Here is a 22,812-nt window from a genome sequence, read left to right as displayed (position 1 = left end):
CTCCAACTGTGAGCCATGAAACATTGGCTATGGGAAAAATGGATGGGACTTCTACCAGACATGGGACCAAGTCATTGTTTTGCAAGTCACAAGTAAGTCTTGTTGGGATTCACTGGACCACAGATGATTTGTCATTTATTAAACTGGACATGTGAAGGCTTCTCCTCTTGCCATCTGAAATGGTAAGACACCTCATGTTCTCTGTTCTTCAAATGAAGGACAGTTATTTGACAATCATCTCCACGGGATTACCCACCTCACACCAAAAGTGAGACCAGTCGTCAAACTTGATTGGACAGTACTTTTACAGTGACATGCCCCTCTGTGATGTCTCCAAGCAAACTTTAGGAAAAGTTGTGCTTTCTCACACAGTCTCCCTTTGCTCTTTCCTGCTGGGCCATTGACCAGCCCAGACAGGCTCTCTCTTCCTTCTGGGCTCTGACCTGCCCAGAGGCCCTTTACCCCAAACCACTAAAGGGAGGGCAATTGCTCACAGACTCTCTTTCTCCTGGACCACAACTTGCCCTCACTCATGGCAGGAGCAACCTGAAACCAGAGACATTAGTGTGCAAAAATAAGGTTTGCAACTAACTTTCCAGCAACAAGGAGAGCCAAGTTGAGTTAGCACCCCAACGTCTAACTCTGTTGTGACTGTTTGCAGTTAGATTATTGGTTAGTTGGCTTCTCCAAAGCTAAGTGAGGTTAGTTTGCTAACGCTGTTCTCAGACAGTGTAGCACATAACTAAACATCCTCTGCACTAATCCAGACCGTTTGCAATACACGTCACATTGACATAGACTCATTAACAAATAGGCTTTCAACAGAGCTACACCCAAACAGGCAGCTCAAAGTTCCTGCTTCTTTTTCTTTGTCTTTGTCCTGTCCACACGATCAGACAAACACCTCCCCCGACCTGAAGCCAGCTTTGATTCGGCCATCATTGATTACCATACCTCCCTTTGTTTCTCTCTCTCTCTCTCTCTCTCTTACACACACACACACACACACACACCAAGCTTGTATAGTTAGTTAGTAAGTTTGAATCTGTGTGTTTTGTTTTGCTTTGCTTCCTTTATGAATAAATATATTTTTGGAACCGCACCTGCTGTCTGTTTAATGTTGCACTAGAGTGAATGAATAGTCAACCTCTGCTATGTCAAGAACTCTGAAATCCTTCAGGCTTTACTATTAATTTTGGTTTTGGTTATTATTTTAATTATTAATCAAAATTCCGATTCTGAAATTTCGATAGTTTAGTAAACTTTATGAGACTGATATTTTTAATGTAAATTAAGTCACATTATTTAACATAATTCATTATTATTATTAATTATTTGAGATAGCCAATTTAATACTTTAATTGGAGATCTATTACGAGGTCAGGCCTGTGTTAAGGCTTAAATCCCAACAAATGGTGCCACCATGTAAAACATAGCACTTGTGCTTAGATCACAAAATTTTTGGTGCCTCTGTGTGACGCCCAGTATTGTTCCCAACATTAATGATGCCCCTGTGAGGCCTACTATTGTAATTCCCAACAGTTTCAAGCCTTTGCACTCAAGTCCTGGGTCAAGCATGACAAGTCCCAAATCCTAAACCTGAAGTTTCGAGTCTTAAAGAAGTCATATTGTGTCTTTTCACCAAATGTAAAGCCATTTTAACAACAGTCATAATATATTAAATTTCCAAAACTCATGAATGCTTTAAAAAAAATTGATTTATTTGTTAAAACAAGTTAGTTGGAAGTTATTGCATCTTTGTAATTTCTGACCCCCACGTTTTACACACTGAAATTTGTTTTTTGTTGACTATCGCATATTCATGGTATGTGAATGAAATTACTTTGGTATCTTTTTTTTCCCAACTGGCGCTGAGCAGCATAATGTTGTAATGCTGTTATAATGCTCTTCATGGTTCACTCCTGCAACTTGACTGGATGCTGTCAGATTGGTTCAGACAAAGTAGATTTGAGAAATTAACTGTCGACTGCTGGGAAGCAGTAGTGTTAATGTGAGTTGATTTAGGAGATAAAGTGACACACTTTTTAAATAACATTTTTTAATCTTTGGGCTCAGGGGAATGCATCTAGTATTTTGAAGTCTATTGGCTCAAGTCCATGTAAAGTCACAAATCATTGGTGGTAAAGTCCAAGTCAAAGGTCATCAAATTTGTGACTTGAGTCCACACCTTTGACTTTTATTACTCGGACCAGGGGTGCCTGTAATAGCTCCTCTGACTTTGCAACCGAGATGCTGAAAAGTCAGCATATTGTACTTCAATAAAATAAAAACTTCATCTGAGCAAAATGTTCCAGCATAGCTTTAAAGCTGATAGTGATTGACAGGACGTGGATCAAAATTGCTAATTTGTGTTGATACACAGACTTACGTTCACATGTTGGCACGTGATTGGTCCATTTGTCCAGCAAACAAGTCCTGGTGTCTACCTTACTCACCATTTGATACCTGCAATAAACAGTGTGATAAACAGTGACATTGTTGTAAGCACATACTGGGACATTTCTTTGTGTTTATTACCATATTTGTCCCAGCAACTCTCCCTGTAAAAGCTAAGGTACTGGTGCACCACATGACAATATGTCACAATATACAGTACCATATTTACATGACAAACATGAATAAACATTGAAAAAAATGTCCTTATATTTTAATGGCTGTGTTGCCATTTTGTTTATGGGATAACTGTTCTAAATGCACATACCCTTCATCACAAAAGTATTTGATTGTTGTTCCAAAAACAAACTCTTCACCGCGGATGATCTGATAATAGCCATTGGGTGTGTCATCAGGAAGTTCACATGGCTTCACTGAAAACAGAGAAAAAGATTATTCATCATACAGTTTCTTAGAAGGTAATTTTTTAAGAAGTCTATTTTGAACTTCAGTCCTTCAGGCTTCTTTGTTGGATTTTATTTGAAAGCAATGGCAAGCTGACAGTGACATGATTTTGTTCCAGCTTTGTTCTTTTGATAATAACACTATATTGTGCAGCAGACATGCTATTAGTTTGTTGCTTTGAAGAAGCAGGTGGATGTCTAGTTATTAGAATTTTTGTCAACAACATAATGCAGCATTTGTTTTAACTCTCTTAGTACCATCTGATTAATTACAGTTACTTTTGGACAGTGAAGTGAAAGGTTATTCAGATATTTCCAAATGTGAGCAAGCACGTGTAATTTTCGTCTGTAAGTATGGAAAATTAATTACATTTAATTACAATTGTGTCAACAATCCATCAAACTACTCTGGACATTTGGAAACTTTTAAAATATACCGAATTCCAACTTCTAAAGGATTCACATTTGTTGTAACCTGATTACTGCAGTCACCCAAGTTGCAACAAAATAAAGAGTCGAGCAGAAAGCCATTTAACTCACGGTAGCACTTTCCCTCACGGACTGCAATCCAGCCTCCATCAGTACACATATATCTGATGGCTGGGCCCGATATATAACCAGTTTCACAAGTGAAATGTATCACGTCTCCTGTTTGGTAAGCTGCTTTTTTGGTCTCCTCTGACAGTTGGGAGTGTGGAACATCTGGGAGCACTGAACATGCTGACAAACAGCAACATGAGGAAGAAAAGAGGAAATTGGACATATCTTCTTAACAGGTGTGTGTTACAGATGCCAATCAGATTCAAATAAAAACATGTAAATCTGAATATCTTTAGTGGTGCAACTAGGTAAGAATATAACTTTAAGACTGTACACCATACTGTAATTAAGCCAAGCATCACATGCTTACATTAGATCCTTCTTTCGTGAACCATAAGCCCCTTCAGAAAGCGAGTGCTTAAAAAAGTCCGTCTTACCATTCTGTGATAAAGAAACTTCCACCTTCCCCCACAGTTGGAGACACAAAAGCATTAAAGCCAATCGCATTTCGATGAGCAGGTGTGCAGTCACAAACGAGAGTCTAACTGAGGCTAACTTCTTTGACACACTCTGTTTTCTGTGTCCCCAGCCGTGGTCCTTGGGAAGTACCGAGGGTCATAACATGGACTGCCCAGTGGGATTGCACAAGGCTGAATGAACACAACATGACGCATGGGAACACACACAGCACGTATTTTTCACATAAGCAATACTAAAAGCTTCAGAAAACATAATGTACAGTATCTTTTGTGCAATAATAATAATTGTATGGACTCTTCGTGTATATTTATATCAAGTGAATTCATGAAATACTGCAAGGGAGTTTGCTTTCAACCACAAAAAAACAAATTTTCTGATGAGATAAGATAAATAAACTTTTGGGACAGATGTCAGGAAATACTGCTGATAAATCACATCAGATTTGACCTGACAGGATAAACAACAGCAACCAAAACAAATACCAGCAGCATTAAGGCCAACATGAACTATTGGCCTTGAATGCAGCACATACAAGATGATTATATTATCCCACGGGACTGCATAGAAATACAGACAAAAAAGTTTGAGGTCTGATATGTTTGTGAGTATCTGCTGATGATTAAACAGTTTGTTTTGTTTTGTTTGTTTTAACAGTTTGATTACCACATGCAACATTTCATCAGTAGTGTTGATACTACAGTACAAAGTCCATTGTAAAAATCAATAAGTGGAACAAATAGTCAATGAAGCAATTTCATTGCGGTAAATAGTACTGATGGTACTGAGAGAGCAACACTGTTTATATTGCACTAAAATGATTCATACTGAACAGTACATCAATTTCAGAGCTGAGTTCATCACGTGTCACTGTCACTTGTTTTTCTGTTGTTGAGGACACTGTATTGACTTGCATTCAACATGCTGAACCCCCATTCATACCGTTACCTAACTTAGAAGCTTCTAATTTCAACCATAAACCAAATATTAGCCTTAAAAACCTAAAAATGTTAAACTTTGATTGGATGCAACTGTGTTACAATTTACGTATGGCAGATTGAATATTTAGCCCGACAAAAATATCAACTGTAAATTAAAAACTCTTTATATTATTATTATTCTGTTTCTCTATTGCACTTTTATTTAATTTGCCTACTTACTACTGCAGTGTAACTGTATTCTTACTCTATTCTGTCATATTTTATTACATTTTCTTTGATTTTATCTATTTTTTTTAAAATCTAATTTTTAAATTTTGTTTGCCTTTTTATGTTTTGTTTTATATGTACAACCATTTTACCTGCCTCTGTGTTTGAAATGTGCGGTATAAATAAAGTTGCCTTTCCTTGTGTGAGCAGACTGAAAAAAATGCACATTACGAGTGTCAACTGTTTCAAGTACCATGAAGTTTTATGAGTCACTGTCTTCTTCTAAATCTTTGCTCAAAACACATTTTTAAAATGTTGCTTTTATGCAATTCTGTAATTTGTATGTATAACTTATGTATGTAACATAACAATGTATGTATAATAATTTGTATAATGCACTATGTAAATGAATCTTGGATAAGTATTTGTTTGTCAGCCCTGTGATAGTCTGGTGATCTGTCCAGGGTATACCCCACCTCTTGACCAGTGTCAGCTGGGAAAAGCTCCAGCCCCCCTGCGACCCTTCACAGGATAGGCAGTTAGTAATAAATGTTTTTAGAGATGTGTTACAGAAATCCCAATTACAAATATTAATTCATGTTGAGCTGTGTTCGATCTAAAATGCTGTTTTGTCACTCTGGATTATCAAGGATTCCTTTTCACATTACGCAGCATTTTTATGTGTTGATTAAACTGTTTGGCCAGAGTTAAAAAAAAATGAGATTAGCCAAGTGTGTTGTGCACATGCTTAAATTTGATATATTTAGTTTTGACAAAGGCAACTTCTTTGTCAGTTATATGTATCATACAAGCACTAAATGCCCTTTCATGAAAAACAGTGCTGGGTAATTGAAATGCAGGAGATAATCTTTAAATTCAAACTTCACAGTGGGCCACACTACTGAGAGAGATGACTGACACAGAATATTTTCTTCCGAGATGAAACCTAGTTTTGAAAACCTGGAGCCACTTTTGAAACTTTGCTTAGAAGCTGTATGTTTATTCCTACGAATTGATGGGTTCTGTGATTTAAGAAAGCTCTTTTTTCTTCTTCTTTTGCGCTAATAAAACTTAATTTTGCCTTTTTAGAACTATTTATGAAATTCTGCACCAACACACAGATCAGCAACACTTTCACACCCTAAATGCTCTAAATGCCTCCCCCATAACTTTTTACACTTCATATATTTAGTCATCATAGGCCTGGTTTTCATAATAATGATAATAGTAATAATGAAAAAAGCCTTTGTAATTTCTGTATCTTTTATTCAATATGGCAAAGCTGTATCATTTCAGATCACTTTATTACACAAATGATTGATAAAGTAAATCACTGTCCAACACTTGTATGTATCATGATCATGTATTGTGTATCAAATGACTCATCAGTGTGAATAATGCAGACAACAAATGCACTTTTCTTTCTCCAAACAACCGATGCAAAATGACTTCTTTAGACCTCCAACAAAATCAGCGTCACTGTTCCTCAGTGGGAGCTGTGGGAGAAAATTTCTGTGTTCAGCATCACATCTCAACAAGCAGTGTGTGTAAATCAAGCATCCAGTTCTCAGACACTGTCTGGTTTTTGCAGTAAAACTCTTTCATCATCCCCAAGCATGTTTTATTTTTCTCATGTTTTGTTATTCATAGTGTTGTTTGGTGAATAACCTATAACTCAAAAATGCATTTTTACACAAAGCAGTGACTGTGGATTTTGTCCCCCATCTTTTTACAGTGATGTCTTTATGACCAGTATGGAAAGGAGGAGTGAATACAGTGGTGACCCATTTCTCTTTCAACCTATATATTGTTTGTGAGTACTGTGCTAAGGTGGGCTTAAAAGAAATTTAAACATATCCTTTTCATCTTCTTTGACTTTCTCCTTACCTTTACATTCTGCTGATTTATTCTACTTGGTATTGGCACATGTTGCATTGCCATCAACACCAGATATGACACATCGATACTTTATGATATCCCCATCCATATATCTATTTTTGTCTGTGTTGAAGTTTATGTATTTTGTTGTTAAAGTTCTGTCTCCTTGAAAATATTTAACATGTTACTAATTAGTTTTCCCCTGTTTAAATTGTGGTGTCAAACACAATCACTTCCTGGAAGCACAGGTCTTCAACACCAGAGTCAGGGTCAACATCCTGAGTCCAGCATGTGCTTTGGTTTAGGCAATGTAAGCACTTTGGTTAAGGTTAGGAAAGATTGTGGTTTCTGTTAAATGTTAATGAACACATTGTGTCACTAATCCCTGGATACTTTTCCTGTATTTAACCAAAAGATCATGATTTTTCTCTAACCTTAATCAGACATTATTAAATTACATTATTAAAAGTCAGCAGGCTACATATTTTAGCTTTAAAACTGGAATCTTGTCAAAGCTTTCTGTGTATGACTTTGTGAAATGCTTTTGAATATACGTACCTGTGCACTTAATGTCCTTCGTCTCCCATTTCCCATCTATGCATCGAATTGTGTTTTCTCCGTCTATTAGAGTATATTTATTACGGCACGTATACATTACTGTAGACTCAGGCAAGAAATCTCTCTGATATGGAGTCACAACAACTGCATTGGCAACTTTAGGTGGGGGACTGCAGAGATTGGCATTTGCTGCAAGAGATGAAAACATGTACAGTATTAATAAAAAGATTCCATGGCGTAACCTAAAACTGTACATGTGATAATACAAGACAGAAGATAACTCACGTGTACAGATTGTTTTGTGGGAATATCCACCAAAATGCCATTTTCCCTGGCGACAGGTAAAGTGTTCAACCTGAGCGGTGTACCCTTCCTTACAGGTAATCCTGTAGCTTTGGTCTTCTCTACTTGGAGATGTCACATTCGCATTAGGAATCACAGGAATCTTTCCACACTTTTCATTTTCTAAATATAAATACAACCAGTTAGGTCTATATATCATTGCTGACAAATGTTGTATTAGCAATAAATAAACAAATTTCCTTTCATAATTAGCCTGCATCACGGCTATCACTTGTAAAAAACAAAACAAAAAAACAAAAACAAAAAAAGGCATTTTTAGCTAATTTAAACTAACACACAATTTGTTCATACACCGATCAGCTAAAACATTAAACCTGCTGACAAGTGAAGGGTACTTGGTCTGCAATGGTGTTTGAGTGAATGGAACATGTCAGGTGGTATCCACATGAATTGCCAGAACCAAATGGTTCCCAGCAGAACGATGCACTGGAACAAAATAATCAAAGTCATTCACTTCACCTATCAGGGGTTTTAATGTTTTGGCTGATGTATAAGTATAGGTGTATAGCCTAATAAAACAAAAAATATGCTGTTGCTGTGGTAATATCGGATATGGCTTTCTGTGATGAATGTGATGACTCGACAAGATGTGTCCACTGCCAATGCATAGCATGGGAGTAGGTGGGTTTGACCTCTCTTTAAGAAAATACTCATTGTTTCTATCTTTGTGTATTTCTATAAACTTTTACTGATTTCTCATGTAATGAAACCTAAAAATGGCTGGCTTAATGCTAGTTACAAGACCTGTGAGGCATTAAAGAGTCATTACCGATGCATAGTTCAAATCCAGACCACTCGCCATCATTACATTTGGCCTCAGCCCACCAGCCTTTGCTGAAAAGCTTATAGCCTTCATCACAGGTGTAGTACACTGTGCCATTGTAGGGGCCAACTGCAAATCCATGTCGAACTTCAGGGGTTGGGCATGCTGTCAATGAAGAACGAAGAACGTTATAGCAAAAGTTAGCATATTAGTATGTTGAGTATGTTAGCATGCTGGCATTAGCATTTAGCTCAAAGCACTCCTGTGCCTAAACACAGACTGTCAAATTCATGATGTGCGCACCGGCTGATTTTGCACCAATACTGAGTGTATTTTGGTGAATCAGAATCATTCTAAATTGACAGGCACCTGCCCACTATCTGCAATCACCATCCTGCCATGTCCCCATTTCTCTATTCAAGAAATATGTTTGCCGAGAGGTGTATCATGGGGAAAGCATTTGTTTCACACACCAGAGTCAGAGAGCATCTGTGAATGTGAAGGCAGTCGTAAACAGCTGGTAAGCCGTTCATCACTCTCTTCTAACATTACACTACACTACAAATGAACATATAAATATGTATACATACATGTATAGGTTGTCATTTATTTATTACATCTGACCAATGCATTAATAAATTAACAGTTTTAAATATTGTCTATGAAAGCCTTTTAAATGAATATGGTTTTAATATGTCATGCATTTAGTTAAAAGGTGTGTGTTTACATTTTCGAAGACAGTCATATCATTTGTGCAAACGTATGGTCTGAGGCAGGTCTAAATTTGATTGCAGAGCAGAGTAGGAACAGTTTAGGAAAGTAAGTATTGATGAATCCAGCATTTTTCTTTTGAGATTACTTTTGGAGCATATTTATTTAGGGCACAGCTAAAGATTGGACAGGGTGGTTGGGCGAGGGGGTGGTGGGTGACATGCGGCAAAGGGCTGCAGGTTGGAAAAGAACCCTAGTCAATGCAAAGGAAAAAGCCAATATGGAGTGCACACTGTTCTTAGTGAGTGAGAGGTCTCACTCTGCAATTAATCTGACTACACTGGGTAATCAAACTAACATTGCAGTTTCAATTTTATGTTGCTGTAGAGTGGTTGTTTTTTTTTAGCTGCTAGAAGATATTTATTTCTTTTGCTATGACAACACACAAACCCTGATCACACCACACTGTAATTAATCTTTAAACTGTATTTGTTTTTGGTGTATGTTCTTACCTGCACACTTCTGAGCCCCAGTCCAAACACTTTGCTCACAGGTAGTAGTGAAAACTTTTCCTCTTTCGTGCGTGCATGCATACTGGACCCGTTCATTGTGGCTGTAAGTTTCCTTTTCATTGCGGGTGATATAGGCATGGTCGATGTTAAGTTTTTTACACTGTCTCTCTGAAACAAATTAAACAAAACTGTGACATAATTTACACACCACTCAGGTGTTACTGTGAAATTTAGCAGGTTTAAAACAACTATTTCACATAAGATGTCTTGTCTCCAAGGAAGATAAGATACGCAAAGCCTTTACTGATCCCATTAGTGAGGAAATTCGGTTGTTGCAGCATCACTAAGACACAAAAAAGTACAAATAATCAGGGAAGTAAAAATAAATATAAATAATAAGAGGGATAAAGTACAATAAAAACATAAGTAAACTCTGAAACTATAGAAAGAGCAATTAAAGAGAGTCAGAAAGTAAGGTACTTCCCCTTGTCCCATCTCATATCTTGCAGTGCTTCAGAATGAGCACAGTAATATGGGACATTTACCAAAAGTCTTTAAATATACACATGTAGAACTTTTAAGAATGAAGAAATTGAGGATATTTTTGCCAGGCAATTTGTAAAGTTGGACACGAGGCATGGAGCTAAATGAGTGACGACTAGTTGTGTGTTTACAACAAGCCTGTTCAAAATATCCTCAATTGTGGTGTAAGCCTGAAAATATCAGTTTACAAAGGGATGGAAAAAGAAAAATATTGCTCTTCTCCTTTTCAAGGAGGCCAAACTTTCTGCAAAATGTGAAGACCTGGAATCCAGATCGCGGAGAAATAACATTCGCATTAATGGGATCCCCGAGGGGGCTGAGAACCAAGACACAGTCGGATTTGTGACTCAACTCATGCGCTCTACACTAAAACTACCAGAAACTTTGGATGTGCGCATCAAGCGAGCCCACCGCCTGATGAGTGCCAGCGGAGCGCGGGGAGATGCAGCTCCACTGAGAGCGATAATTGTACGCTTTCTGGACTATTATGTGAAAGAACAAATACTTCGACAGGCGTGGAAACAGCGCATCATCACATTCCAAGGTAACAATATATATTTTAACCAAGACTACACTAATGAAACGCAAATGAAACGGATGCAGGTACGAGAAGTAATTAAAAAACTGAAAGAAAAAAATATCAAGGCTCAATCTCCATACCCTGCACAATTAAAGCTATTCCTGGAGACAGGCACAAAGACTTTTAATACACTAACAGAAGCTGCTCCTGTGCTGAAAGAGATGGGGATCGAAGTTAAAGTGAAGCAAGCCGACAGCCTGTGGAGCAAGTGGACGAGGGACAGTTGGACCACTGTGCGAGGAACGAGAGAAAAAAGAGGGCTGACTGAACGTTATTTAGGCCTAAAGATGGACATGTGGCAATATGGTTATGTTATGGCTGAAAATATTCTAGTTTAAATTTTTTTTTCTTTTAACTTAAAAGATGAAAAGGGTTTGAGGAGGACAAAAAGCTAAAATTGTTGAATCTTTTGTTTTCTCTGTTTAGAGAGAGTAGTAACTTTGAATAGAAAATCTAAGTTACAAACGCACTTAGTGCCTTTTCCCAGAGAGAAATCGCCACATCTCTCTGTCAACTTTTCTTTTTCTAAGGAGAGGGGAAGGTTGGGGGTTAAATTTGGAGGTCACATATTTTTGTTTTCTAGGTGTTTGGGCATTTATCTATTTATTTTTTGTTACTGTAGTCCCCTTTGTTGTTAATCTATTGTCCTTTTGCCTGATTGGTCATTTATTGGTGTGTGAAAAAAAACTTATTTCATCTGAGATACGGCAGTATTAACAATGGAGTTAGTTGGAGTATGAACCCTATATTATTTTGTGACTGTAAAATAGAAGAAAGATGAACAAAGTAATATTTGGATCTTATAATGTACATGGCCTTAACCATCCCATTAAAAGAAAGAAAATTTTAAATCAACTAAAGAAGTTAAAGTGCTTAATTGCCTTATTACAAGAGACCCATCTTTCAGGGGAAGAGAATGAAAAATTAAAAAGGGAATGGGTGAACCAGGTATATTACGCATCATATGGTAAGAGGAGAGGAGTCACAATACTAATTCATAAATCAGTGCCATTTGTCCTTGAGAACGTCATTAAAGATCCAGACGGTAGATATGTAATGATTGTTGGTACTGTAGGAGATACTGTTATGACTATTGTAAATATCTATGCTCTGAATGAAGATGATGATAAATTCTTTAAAACTATAGCAAATGTAATTGTTAGTAAGGGGAGAGGGATGATGATAATAGGTGGGGACTTCAATGTTGTTCAAAATGGACGAATGGATAGGCTCCCTCCAGACCACAGTCCAGGAAAAACATAAAATACTTATGAATGTAATTGAAGAACTGGGACTGACTGATCCTTGGAGAGATAAAAATCCTCTAAAAAGAGACTACACTTTCTATTCTAACCCACATGACAGTTATTCAAGGATTGACTTTTTTCTTATTTCAAAGCAACATATACACAAAGTATGGGATTGTAAATTTGAATCTATAACAATAAGTGACCATGCTCCTGTCAAACTTACGATAGATATGGGAAAAGAACAATTCTTCAAATACTGGAGACTTAATACATCAATCCTAACAGATAAGGAAATATTAAATGAACTTAGTAAAAAGTTAGAAGAATACTTTATGATAAATGACAATAATGAAGTAACACCCTCAATTTTGTGGATGTAAAGGATGTAAAGCACTTATACGAGGGAAAATGATAGAAATATCCTCTAGACTGAAAAAATTACAAATGAAACAACAGAAGGAACTTGAAGATAAAATTAATATTCTGGAGACTGAACACAAATTGACGTCCAACAAAGAAACACTTAAACAAACTAGACAGAGACTAGATGAACTTTTAACATATAAAGCCGAAGGAGCTATACGCTTCTCAAGACAGAGATATTATGAAATGAGTAATAGAGCAAGTCGTTTATTAGTGTTTCAATTGCAAAAAGCCCAATCAAGTAGGGTAATTGCAAAGATAATCCATCCAAAAAGTAAGGAGTCTATGACATCACCAAAGGATATAGCAGAGGCCTTTGGAGCGTATTTTAAAGAACTACATGCAGACTCAGACTACACCTCAAGGAATGAATATAAAGATTTTTTTTCAAAAATACATCTACCATCATTGACAGAGAAGGAAGCACAAGATATCATAAAACCAATAACAGAACAGGAAGAAACTATAAAATCGCTTAAAAATAGTAAATCGCCAGGAACAGACGGACTACCTGGAGAATTTTATAAGTTCTTTGCAGAACAGCTTTCACCAGTACTAGTTAAAGTCTTTAATTATGCCTTATCAAAAGGGGATCTTCCACAAACATGGTCTGAGGCTATTATCTCTGTGCTATATAAAGAGGAGAAAGATCCAACAAAATGCGAGGGATATAGACCAATTAGTCTGTTAGGCAATGATTTGAAAATATTGACCAATATCCTGGCTCACAGAATGCAGAAAATTGTTGCAAAACTGATTAACCCTGATCAAACAGGTTTTATCCCATTTCGACAGGGAGCAAATAATATAAGAAGAATCATAAATATTATATCAACAGCTCAAAAGACTAAACAAACATCTTTAGTTATCAGCTTGGATGCACAAAAAGCATTTAAGAGGGTGAGATGGGGCTACCTATTTGAAACACTTGAAGTATTTGGATTCAACCCAGTCTTTATTAATTGGATAGAAACTAATTATAATAACCCACAATCATGCATTAGAGTCAATGGATGCTGTTCAGATTTCTTCCCTGTTAAAAAGGGGGTTAGACAAGGGGACTGTTTAAGTCCTTTACTGTTTGCCATTAGTACTGAACCGCTTGCTGAGTCTATAAGGCATAATAAGGACATATGTGGAATAATTGATGAGGGACAAAAAGAACATAAAATATCATTGTTTGCTGATGATTTATTAGCATTTATTAGCAAACCAACATCATCTATACCGGCTTTACTGGGAGTCTTAAATGAATATGGAAAAATATCTGGCTTTTTGACTACTGAAACTAAATCCACTGCAGTGATGCTATTTGGGGAGAAGCCAGCTATATTAGAGGAAAAAAATCAAGTTCCAGTGGACCAGGAAAGGGTTTAGGTATCTAGGTGTGACAATAACACCCAGGACATCACAACTATTTAGAACTAATTACGAAAAATTGATTACAGAGATAAGACGAGATTTGAAAAAATGGGAGCTGTTTGACATTAATCGGCAGAGTGGAAACTATACGTATGAATATTCTACCACGCTTGCTCTTTATGTTTCAATCACTCCCATTAATCATTCCAAAGTCTTCCTTTATAGCTCTGGATAAAATGATTTTAAATTTTGTTTGGCAAAATAAAAGGGCAAGAGTAAGTTATAAAAGGCTACAAAGTCCTAAAAAGGATGGGGGCTTAAATTTACCAGACTTGCAAAAATATTATGGGGCAGCACAACTCAAAACAATCATGTCATGGATAACAGAAGACACAGATACATTATGGGTGGAAATGGAACAGAACTCTTGCCCAGTACCACTAGGCTACTTACCATTTATGAGTTCTAAAGAATGGAAAAAACTTAAATTAACAAATGAATGGGCTGAGAAAACATGGAAAATATGGTCTAAAATAAGGAACAAGCTGGGAGTTTCAAACTCAGTATCAAGAGTTACCAAAATTGCAGTAAATCCAGATTTTCACCCATCTAAAACTGACAATGGATTTAAGAAATGGATGAACAAGGGGCTGGTGTACATTGATCAACTATTTGATGGACAAGTACTAAAATCATTTCAACAACTCATTCAAGAATTTAATTTACAAGTTCAAGACCATTACAGATTCCTACAAATTAGACACTATCTTCAGAAAAACAAAAACTGGGAAAGTATATTAAAGGAACCCTCTAAGACAGAACAGTTCTTGATAAAATGTGAAGGAGAAAAAATGAAGAAAGGAATTATCTCAAGGTTTTACAGAGCTTTGCAACAAGATCTTAAAAACAAAGATTTAGAGAATAAAACAAAGTGGGAAATTGAACTGAACATACTAATTAATGAAAATGAATGGGATGAAACGTGTTTGTCTGGTCATAAATTAACAAATAGTCCAAACTGGAGGGAATTTGACTGGAAGATTAAAAACAGATATTTCGGAACTCCAATTATAACAGCAAAATATGGCGTTTCATCAGCACTATGCTGGAGGGGTTGTGGCCACCAAGGGGACCTCTCACATATAATGTGGGCCTGTCCAAAATTGCAGGAGTACTGGGACGGTGTTAAAAGGATAATAGAGCAAATTTTGGATATAAAAATAAAACTTGACCCAAAGTTATTTATTTTGGGCATCCCTTCAGGACTCCAAATGGGGAAAAAGAAAACATATTTACTGAGGACCCTGCTTTTAATAGCCAAAAAAACTATTACAGTATTATGGTTGCAGCCACAACCCCCCAACATAAAACAATGGCAACAAAAGGTGAATGAGGTATATATTATGGAAAAGATTACAGCTAAAATTCAGCTGAAAACTGACTTTTTTAATGGAAATATGGTCACCTTGGATGTCAATGCAGAGCTCAAGATTTTTATTAATTTGATGGCATTTGCCACCAAAACTCTGTTCACTGCCAATAATAGGAATGAAAAGAAGGAAAAGGATGGAAGAGAAAAGAGAAAAAAAAAATATATGTGGTGTTGAATCATGTCGTTTTTGTGTTGTGTCTTTTTTTTTCTTTTTTTCTCTGTTTTTCTTTTTTGCACAACTAAATGAAGTGCTATGCTACTAATTTAAAATTTTATGGCAGTAATGCTATCAGTGTAAAATATTACTTTTGAGCCCTGTAACTAAAGTAAGGGAAGGAGGGAAAGGAAGAGAAAGAAGTGAAAAAAAAGAAAAGAAATTGTACGAAAAACATAAAATGGTTATATCTTTGTTGCTTGCACACTTACTGTATATTTAGTTGTTTTGTTTTTTTTTTTCTTTTCGCCTTTTGTTTGTGTGTTTGTTTTTTTTAGTACTGGGTATACATACAAAGTTAAAGAGAAATGCGAAATGCTTATTTGTGAAAAGATGAAGGTATGAATTGCACAGCATAAATAAAAAGTTAAAAAAAAAAAGAAAAATATTGTACTTTTGACTGTATTGTGTTTTTATTGTCTTACTTGTACAGTCTGGAGATCCGATCCAACCTGTTTCCTTACAGGTCATATTAAAACTTCCCTCGTGACCATTCTTGCAGATATACTGGACCTGGTCATTGAACCTGTATTTGTACTTAGAGCTCCCAACTATCTCTGTGTTTCTGTATTCCCTTCTGTCGCACGTTATCTCTGGGAAACAAAAAAAAAGGAGTTTCACCATAAGTAAAAGTGGCACATCACAATGTAACTGTCTTTGATTCCAGATCTTAGTTATGTTACATTAAGATCAGCACAATGTTCAACAGCTCTCGTTATATGGAATGATTTGTTTTAGTGGGGATTTCGTCAGCTGAAGGGGAAGGCTTTCATACAGAACAGACGCAGATGCTGATGACATCACATTAGTTTGGACTTTCCCCCTTGTTGTGATTAATTTATCAGACAGGAGCTTCACTGTTTTCTGACTGAATGATCACAAAGTCATTGTATTTGAAATTGACTTGGAATTAAGTTTGACAGATTTAGCCGATATCGTAATTTCTTAAACTGTATTCAAAATCCATGCATGCAAAGACAGAGATACAACAAAACAAACAACAAAACAAACAAACAACAAAACATTACCTGTGCATTGTGCATTCCCGTGCCAACCACGTTCCACACAGGTGAGAGTAAATCGTCCTCGATAACCTTCCTCACACTCATAACTGGCTCGTTCATAGTTTTTGTATGTCTGCTTGTAATTGGTGATTATTTTTGCATTTGGCACATCTTGTCTGTCGCATGTGATTTCTGTAATAAAAAAAAATCAGTTATGAACTACTGTACACATTGACTGTGTTGTTACTGCCAGCAGTATAAAGAAACAGCTTCTATGTTACATAAGTGGGCTACATTAGTACACACACACATAACTTAGCAATGGGGCTGCAAAGAAAGACACCAAGAGATTTAAAGTGTTTGACAGAGTGGTGGAATTACAAAATATTAATGATCACCTGACTGTGGTTGTTTTCCAACAATAATGTGGCACCAGCTTTTTTTTGTAAACATGATCACCAACAGTTATTTCTGTTTTTATGTTGTGGGGTAAGTGGTGTATATGGGGGTGAACATGATGTAACCTTAGAGAGATAATTTGATGACTTTCAACCAGCTTTGTATCATAACAATGTGGGTAATTTATGTAAATGAATCATTATGAACTTTCCTCCATCTTACCAGCACCCAGATCTCCTTGCTCTCGCTGCCTCTAGGGCTTTTGCTCGAACTACAGATTGTACTTCTGCATTTTCATCAAGGCTATTCAATGAAGGCAGGGACATGGTCTTTGAAACCATTAGGGGCTAAGGCGTATGACACAATACAACTGAAGTTGCAATGTAGGGTGTGCTTGACCTGACAGAACTTTTTGGGGACCCTCGAATGGATGTTGACTGATATAGAACATTTTCATATAAAAAGCATTTGTTTATAGTCTTTTATTAACGAACTTTTCAGTAATTGCAGAATTGTTATTTTCTTTATTTTTCTGATAAAATATGTCTGACATATCCGTTAATATGCAGATATCTGTTCATGGAAATTAGTTAAAATGTTGACTGGATTTGTCTCAAGTTGTTAATCAAACTGTTAACTGTGATCACTGCATAAAAGAGGAAGTCTTGGCCTGGATATTCACTGGCTACACCAGAACTCCTGATATATTGGCTGTTTCAGCCAGAGGCTATATCGCAATCAGACTGATAGCAGATGTTCTGAGATTACCAATTGTTTTCCACAGTTAAGCCGCTCTTTGTTTCTGGGACCTTTTGGTGGAAAACAGCCATTAGAGTTAAAACTTTCCACCCTAACTGGACAAAAAGCTCTTTCCTCACTTTCCCAAATATGGATACAAAATAACAGTAATGTCAAAAACACACGGTTAACGTCACAGTACCTTGACAAAGTGGATCTGGATTCCATCCGCCTCTGGTGCATGTGGCCCAGGTGGCACCACCTGTCCTCCTGTAGCCATCCCTACACCAATAACTTACAGTGTCACCCAATCCTATTCGTTGCCACCAGTTGACTTGCCAGGATTGCACATGTTGCGGCCTTTGATTGCTGCATCTTACCTCTAGTAATAATGATACAATTGATTGTCATCATCATCATCATGGGTGAATGAATCTTACAAGCACAGTAGAGAAGCTCATAATCTGTCTATGGCACTAAAGCCCATGTAGTTTTATACCTTGGCACACCGGTCTGATAGTCCATTCTCCATTATCTTTGCATGTAGTTACTGCTGAGGCGTCTTGAGAGGTAGAAATCCAGTACTTCTCTCCACATATGACTCTCAGTGTGTCACCAGGTGAAAATAGATTTCTGTGAGTAGGTTCATACCTGGTTCCCTCCACTGGCGGCAGTGTCAGTTTACATTTTATTTCTGCATTTGTTGGGAAATTAAACATATTATCTGTTAGCACCAAGCTGAACTAATTAGTGCGGTATAAATTGCATTAATCAGGTTATACATACCTTCGCATGCAGGTGTGGGGCTCCACTCTGCTCTTATTCCAAGTTTTATGCATTTTGAAGGTCTCTCTTCAGCACGTTTATATCCAGCATTACACTCATAGTGTAGGACTTCATGTTCTTTGTACTCTTGGATATTTCCAGGTACGTAGCCATTTTCAATATTGGGGACTGTACATGTTATCGCTGTTGAAGAATAGAAACGAGCATGATTATAACCTTGTTCACAAAAAGGCAAATGAAGAGTAACCACTGACTGACATGATTCAAAAGTAAAATGATGTCCCATTTTAGACATTTGGGGCTCTAGTTTCCCGGCGCAGCGCAGGGTGGCAAACCCCGCGCAGAGCTAGTTTTGAGCAGCGCAACCCGAGGTGTGCTCAGTTTGGTAGTTTGGCAGACCGAGGTGCGCTGAGATGGGTGTGGCGGTGCAGCAGGGGGAGGTGTCGACAGATCCAGCTTGGCACAGTGACAGTTTCGTGCCAAAAGGCTTTGCCGAAGGTGCGCTAAAAGCTCGCTAGCTGAAACCAGGTCTACTGTCTGCACAGGTGGAGTGCAGCCGGTGTAAGTGGAAGTTTGGCTGACTGGCGGACAGTGCGCACACGTCACCAAAACCTCACAGGCAGGTTTCCAGAATATCAGGCACATTAACGATGCAATAAATACCCAAAAAAACACTATTCAATGCAACTATCTGCAATCAGCACATAAATGTATCTCTATATCGACTGTCCCGTCACATCTGATGTCAGATCAAAGGGGATTGGCACCGTTTGGCACGTTTGGCATGCATAATGGAAACCCAACCTGATTTGATTAACACAGCTGCAAACTAATGAGTTCACATCCCTCTCAGCCAACCACAAACAGCCACAGCATCAGATAGGGAGTGTATATTCAGCATCTGTCATCTTAGAAAAGTCAAAAGAAAAGAAACAGAGTGAGACTGCGAGAGAGAAAGAGAGAGGGCGCACGCACGAGAGAAACGCAACACTGATTTACAATTGTGGTGACCTCCTCCCAGGCTACCTTTGCATCATCAGCCCGTGGAGGTCTGCTCGCAGTTCTGTATATTCGGAGACTGTGAGCTTGGACCTCCCGGACCAAAACATCAGTTTCCTCCTGGGAGAAGTTTGGCTGTCTGACGCTGCTGCTCTCTTCTGCCATGGCGAATTGAGTAAACTCTCATAACGCCTTCGCGCGGCGCATTAAAGAGCGAGGAGAGGGGCTCATTTGACTGGTGTGATGTGTGTAAAACCCACTCCACGCCTTCTCTCCTTCCTCTTTCTGACTTGCGCAGATAGGAGGGAGGTGGGAAAGAGGAGTAGCTGCGCCAGGCGCATGGTGTGCCAAACTTGCAAAATCCGCCTGGCCACACCCAGTTGGCGAAGCGCAGGTGCACTGCGCCCCTGCCTCGCCCGGTCTGCGAAACTAGAGCCCTTGGAGGTAATAACCATGAATGACAGCTTAGCTTCAAACTGTTCTTGGGACTGGAGGTAATTACATTTTTATGGGGTTGATGTGATGTTACATGGTGGTGGATGTTGCATTACGTGGTTAGTGGTTGTTGTTTGGTTTGTTTCACATTAGTTGCTGGGTGAATGATAGTGGTTATTATGGCATTTTATACATCTTCCCCTTTCCTTCTATTTCCTCCTTTTTTTTTTCAAAGTAAGACCTTGTAGTGTTTCCCGTTTTAATTTTGGACAGCCTGCTGTACCTTGGCATTTTGGAATTTGGCCACTCCACTCTCCATTTTCATCACAATACATCTCTGGTGACCCAGACAGAATTTCAGATTTGGACTTGCAGCTGAATCGAACTACATTGCCATAGGTTGCTTCTTCCGGGTCCCCATTCACCTGGACATTATTGTCCACATGAATCACTGGGCACTGTTGGGCTGGAGGGAGAAAACATGATAAAAAAATTAGTTGGATGACCAAAAAACTTTCAGATGCATCAACCTATAAACAGGAAGGCAATTACATTTTTCAATATTTTCAAGGGATGACACAAAAGTGACATTTCTCCCTGTGTGTGTCAGACACCGGATTATTACAGCTCTTACCTTCACAGACAGGAACCACACCATCCCAGCCTTCAGCCATGCAACGCCGATAGTTTGTGCGACTGACCATTTGATAACTGAAACAAGTATTATGTAGAAGATGGATAATGGATTTGTCTTATTAGGAGCCAAGTACCAAAGGGATACAGTATAATGTGCACCAAGCATGAAGATACATAATAAACAAGAGTATAAATATGTGATTCTAAATATTTTCATACCCTTTATGACAGGTGTATACAACTTGTGACCCAAACACAAAATCGTCTCCCTTTTCCAGATGAAAATCTGCAAACTGAGCATCGCCAGGATGACCACATGATTTTGCTTTAAACAGAAGAATTAGAGAGAACATGGGTAAATATACTGTTAAAGGGATAGTTTGGAGTTTTTGAAGTGGGACAGTATGAGGTACGTATCCATAGTCAATGTATTACTCGCATGGAAGTGAGCACGCCCCCAGTTCAGAGAAACAGGCTGGGGTCCGACATAGAAACCGAGCAACTGTTGTGGGATGGGGTCAGCAATAAAACATATTTTAGCCACCTACAAAAAGTCCAACCTGAAACAATCAATATCAGCATAAGTGTGTGCTATATTGAGAGTGTTTTCACTGTTTTACCTTTTTGTCAGACAGTGATTTTCGATGGGGAGATGAAGCTTTTATATCACTCTCTTAAAAGCCAGACTCCATTCAGAAATATAGTGATTTAACATCGCTAAACACAGGAGCTGCTGGTCTACCACTGCCTAGATCCGTTTTGTTTGTGTTATTGTGTGACTTTGGTGTTGAGTTCAAATTCACCACAGTCACACACACAAAACACACAATAACACAAACTTACTAACTGATCGGGGCCCTGGTAGACCAGCAGCTTCTGTGTTCAATGAGCAAAAATTATTGTTTTTGTCAAGGGAGTCTGGCGGCTTTAAAGGGAGCCTACATGAGGAACTGAACCCGTTATCCTGTTGGAATGGGATGTCTGACTGTAAGGTAAAAAGGCGAAAATAATGTCAGTATGGTGTACAATTAATCTGTTAGAGATTTCATTTGGTGGGACGTTTTTTAGGCAGCTAAAATACATTTTGCTGCTGCCCCCGTGCATTGCTTTGCTTCCAATTTGGCACTCCTGCCGCTTCACCAAACTGGGGTATGTCGACAGACATGTACTGTAGCTAATACACTGACAATGGATAAGTACCTCATACAACCCTGCTTCAAAAAATCTGAACTACGGCCTAAACTGCAGTGATGACATAAGTGGTTCTTCCATTCAATAATACTCTGTATATTATTTTGTACTATAATATAATATATAGTTGAGCCTGCTTTGCCATTGTGTTCTCACTCAAATACAATGCTGTGCCCATTTAACAGAGTATATACTGATACAGCATAACATGTTGCATATAATGTAACAAGTGTTTATCACTTTAAATGGCAGAGTTAATATTTAAATTCAAACAGTAAAAGACTGTTACTCACGTTGACATCTCGTGCCTCTGGACTGCCATTTTCCCTCGACACAGATCAGTTTGAAAAACCCAGTGAAGCCAACATTGCAACTCACTCTCACTTGTTTTCCACCAGAGTATCTGGCGTCCAGATCAGTTGTGTCGAAATTTGAATCAAACAGGGGGCCCTTTAAAAACTGCTCAAGGGTACATTCTGGGGCAGCAAAAAAAAGAAAGAAATACAAATCATTTTATCCTCACAGCAAAATACCAAGCCATGAATGTACTGTTAAGATAAAAATGACGGGGCAAATTACTTGAACTACTCAGGCTTACCTTGACTTTTTACGAAGGTCAGCATATACATCCACAAAAACAGGACACAGCTTTGGGTTATTACGTGCATTTTATCTTCATTACCCTGAACCACCAAACAGGAGTAGAAACTGGAGACTGAAACACTATTATACAGAGCGAGAGAGAGAGAGAGAGCCACGGATTTCACAGGCAAAAAGAGATTGCTCAATGATTTACGCAAGTCTGTTCCAGCCTCCAAATACAAGCTCAGCCTCACAGGGAACAGAAAAATGAGGAAGTGATCACATACACGGCAAGTTAAATAACACACTGGATACTTGATAAAACTTCAAAAACACCCAGGGTGTCTTACTTATATCAGTACACACATGACTGAGATTTATATTGTAGAGTTTGCTCAGTGAGTCATGGAAACCATTGAGCAAAATAACA

The 22,812-nt window shown here is 37.9% G+C and overlaps 1 protein-coding gene across 21 annotated transcripts in view; it reads right to left on the bottom strand.

The window, feature by feature from the left end:
- The window catches only part of LOC125895616 (complement factor H-like), an 85,608-nt gene extending 63,008 nt beyond the window's left edge, over window positions 1-22,600 (bottom strand). For 10 of the 21 annotated variants that reach the window (XM_049587609.1, XM_049587605.1, XM_049587601.1 and 7 more), the window contains exons 1-16: window positions 22,399-22,595; window positions 22,094-22,276; window positions 20,829-20,934; window positions 20,608-20,684; window positions 20,257-20,439; window positions 18,540-18,722; window positions 18,253-18,447; window positions 17,956-18,135; window positions 16,641-16,808; window positions 16,038-16,205; window positions 9,809-9,976; window positions 8,592-8,750; window positions 7,745-7,924; window positions 7,460-7,648; window positions 2,723-2,828; window positions 2,390-2,466 (exon numbers count right to left, since the gene is read on the bottom strand). In XM_049587609.1, coding sequence (XP_049443566.1) covers window positions 2,390-2,466; window positions 2,723-2,828; window positions 7,460-7,648; window positions 7,745-7,924; window positions 8,592-8,750; window positions 9,809-9,976; window positions 16,038-16,205; window positions 16,641-16,808; window positions 17,956-18,135; window positions 18,253-18,447; window positions 18,540-18,722; window positions 20,257-20,439; window positions 20,608-20,684; window positions 20,829-20,934; window positions 22,094-22,276; window positions 22,399-22,468 — 2,392 coding nt within the window. In that variant the 5' untranslated portion in view covers window positions 22,469-22,595. Of the gene's footprint in view, window positions 1-2,389; window positions 2,467-2,722; window positions 2,829-7,459; window positions 7,649-7,744; window positions 7,925-8,591; window positions 8,751-9,808; window positions 9,977-16,037; window positions 16,206-16,640; window positions 16,809-17,955; window positions 18,136-18,252; window positions 18,448-18,539; window positions 18,723-20,256; window positions 20,440-20,607; window positions 20,685-20,828; window positions 20,935-22,093; window positions 22,277-22,398 lie in introns of all 21 variants that reach the window. The other 11 variants (XM_049587597.1, XM_049587596.1, XM_049587594.1 and 8 more) reach the window with 6 other exon arrangements.
- Between the last annotated feature and the right edge of the window lie 212 nt (window positions 22,601-22,812).

This window comes from Epinephelus fuscoguttatus, linkage group LG10, assembly GCF_011397635.1.
Source record: "Epinephelus fuscoguttatus linkage group LG10, E.fuscoguttatus.final_Chr_v1".
Lineage (NCBI taxonomy): Eukaryota > Metazoa > Chordata > Actinopteri > Perciformes > Serranidae > Epinephelus > Epinephelus fuscoguttatus.
Note: the sequence above shows the minus strand (reverse complement) of the source record. Positions and strands in the feature narration are given on the sequence as shown.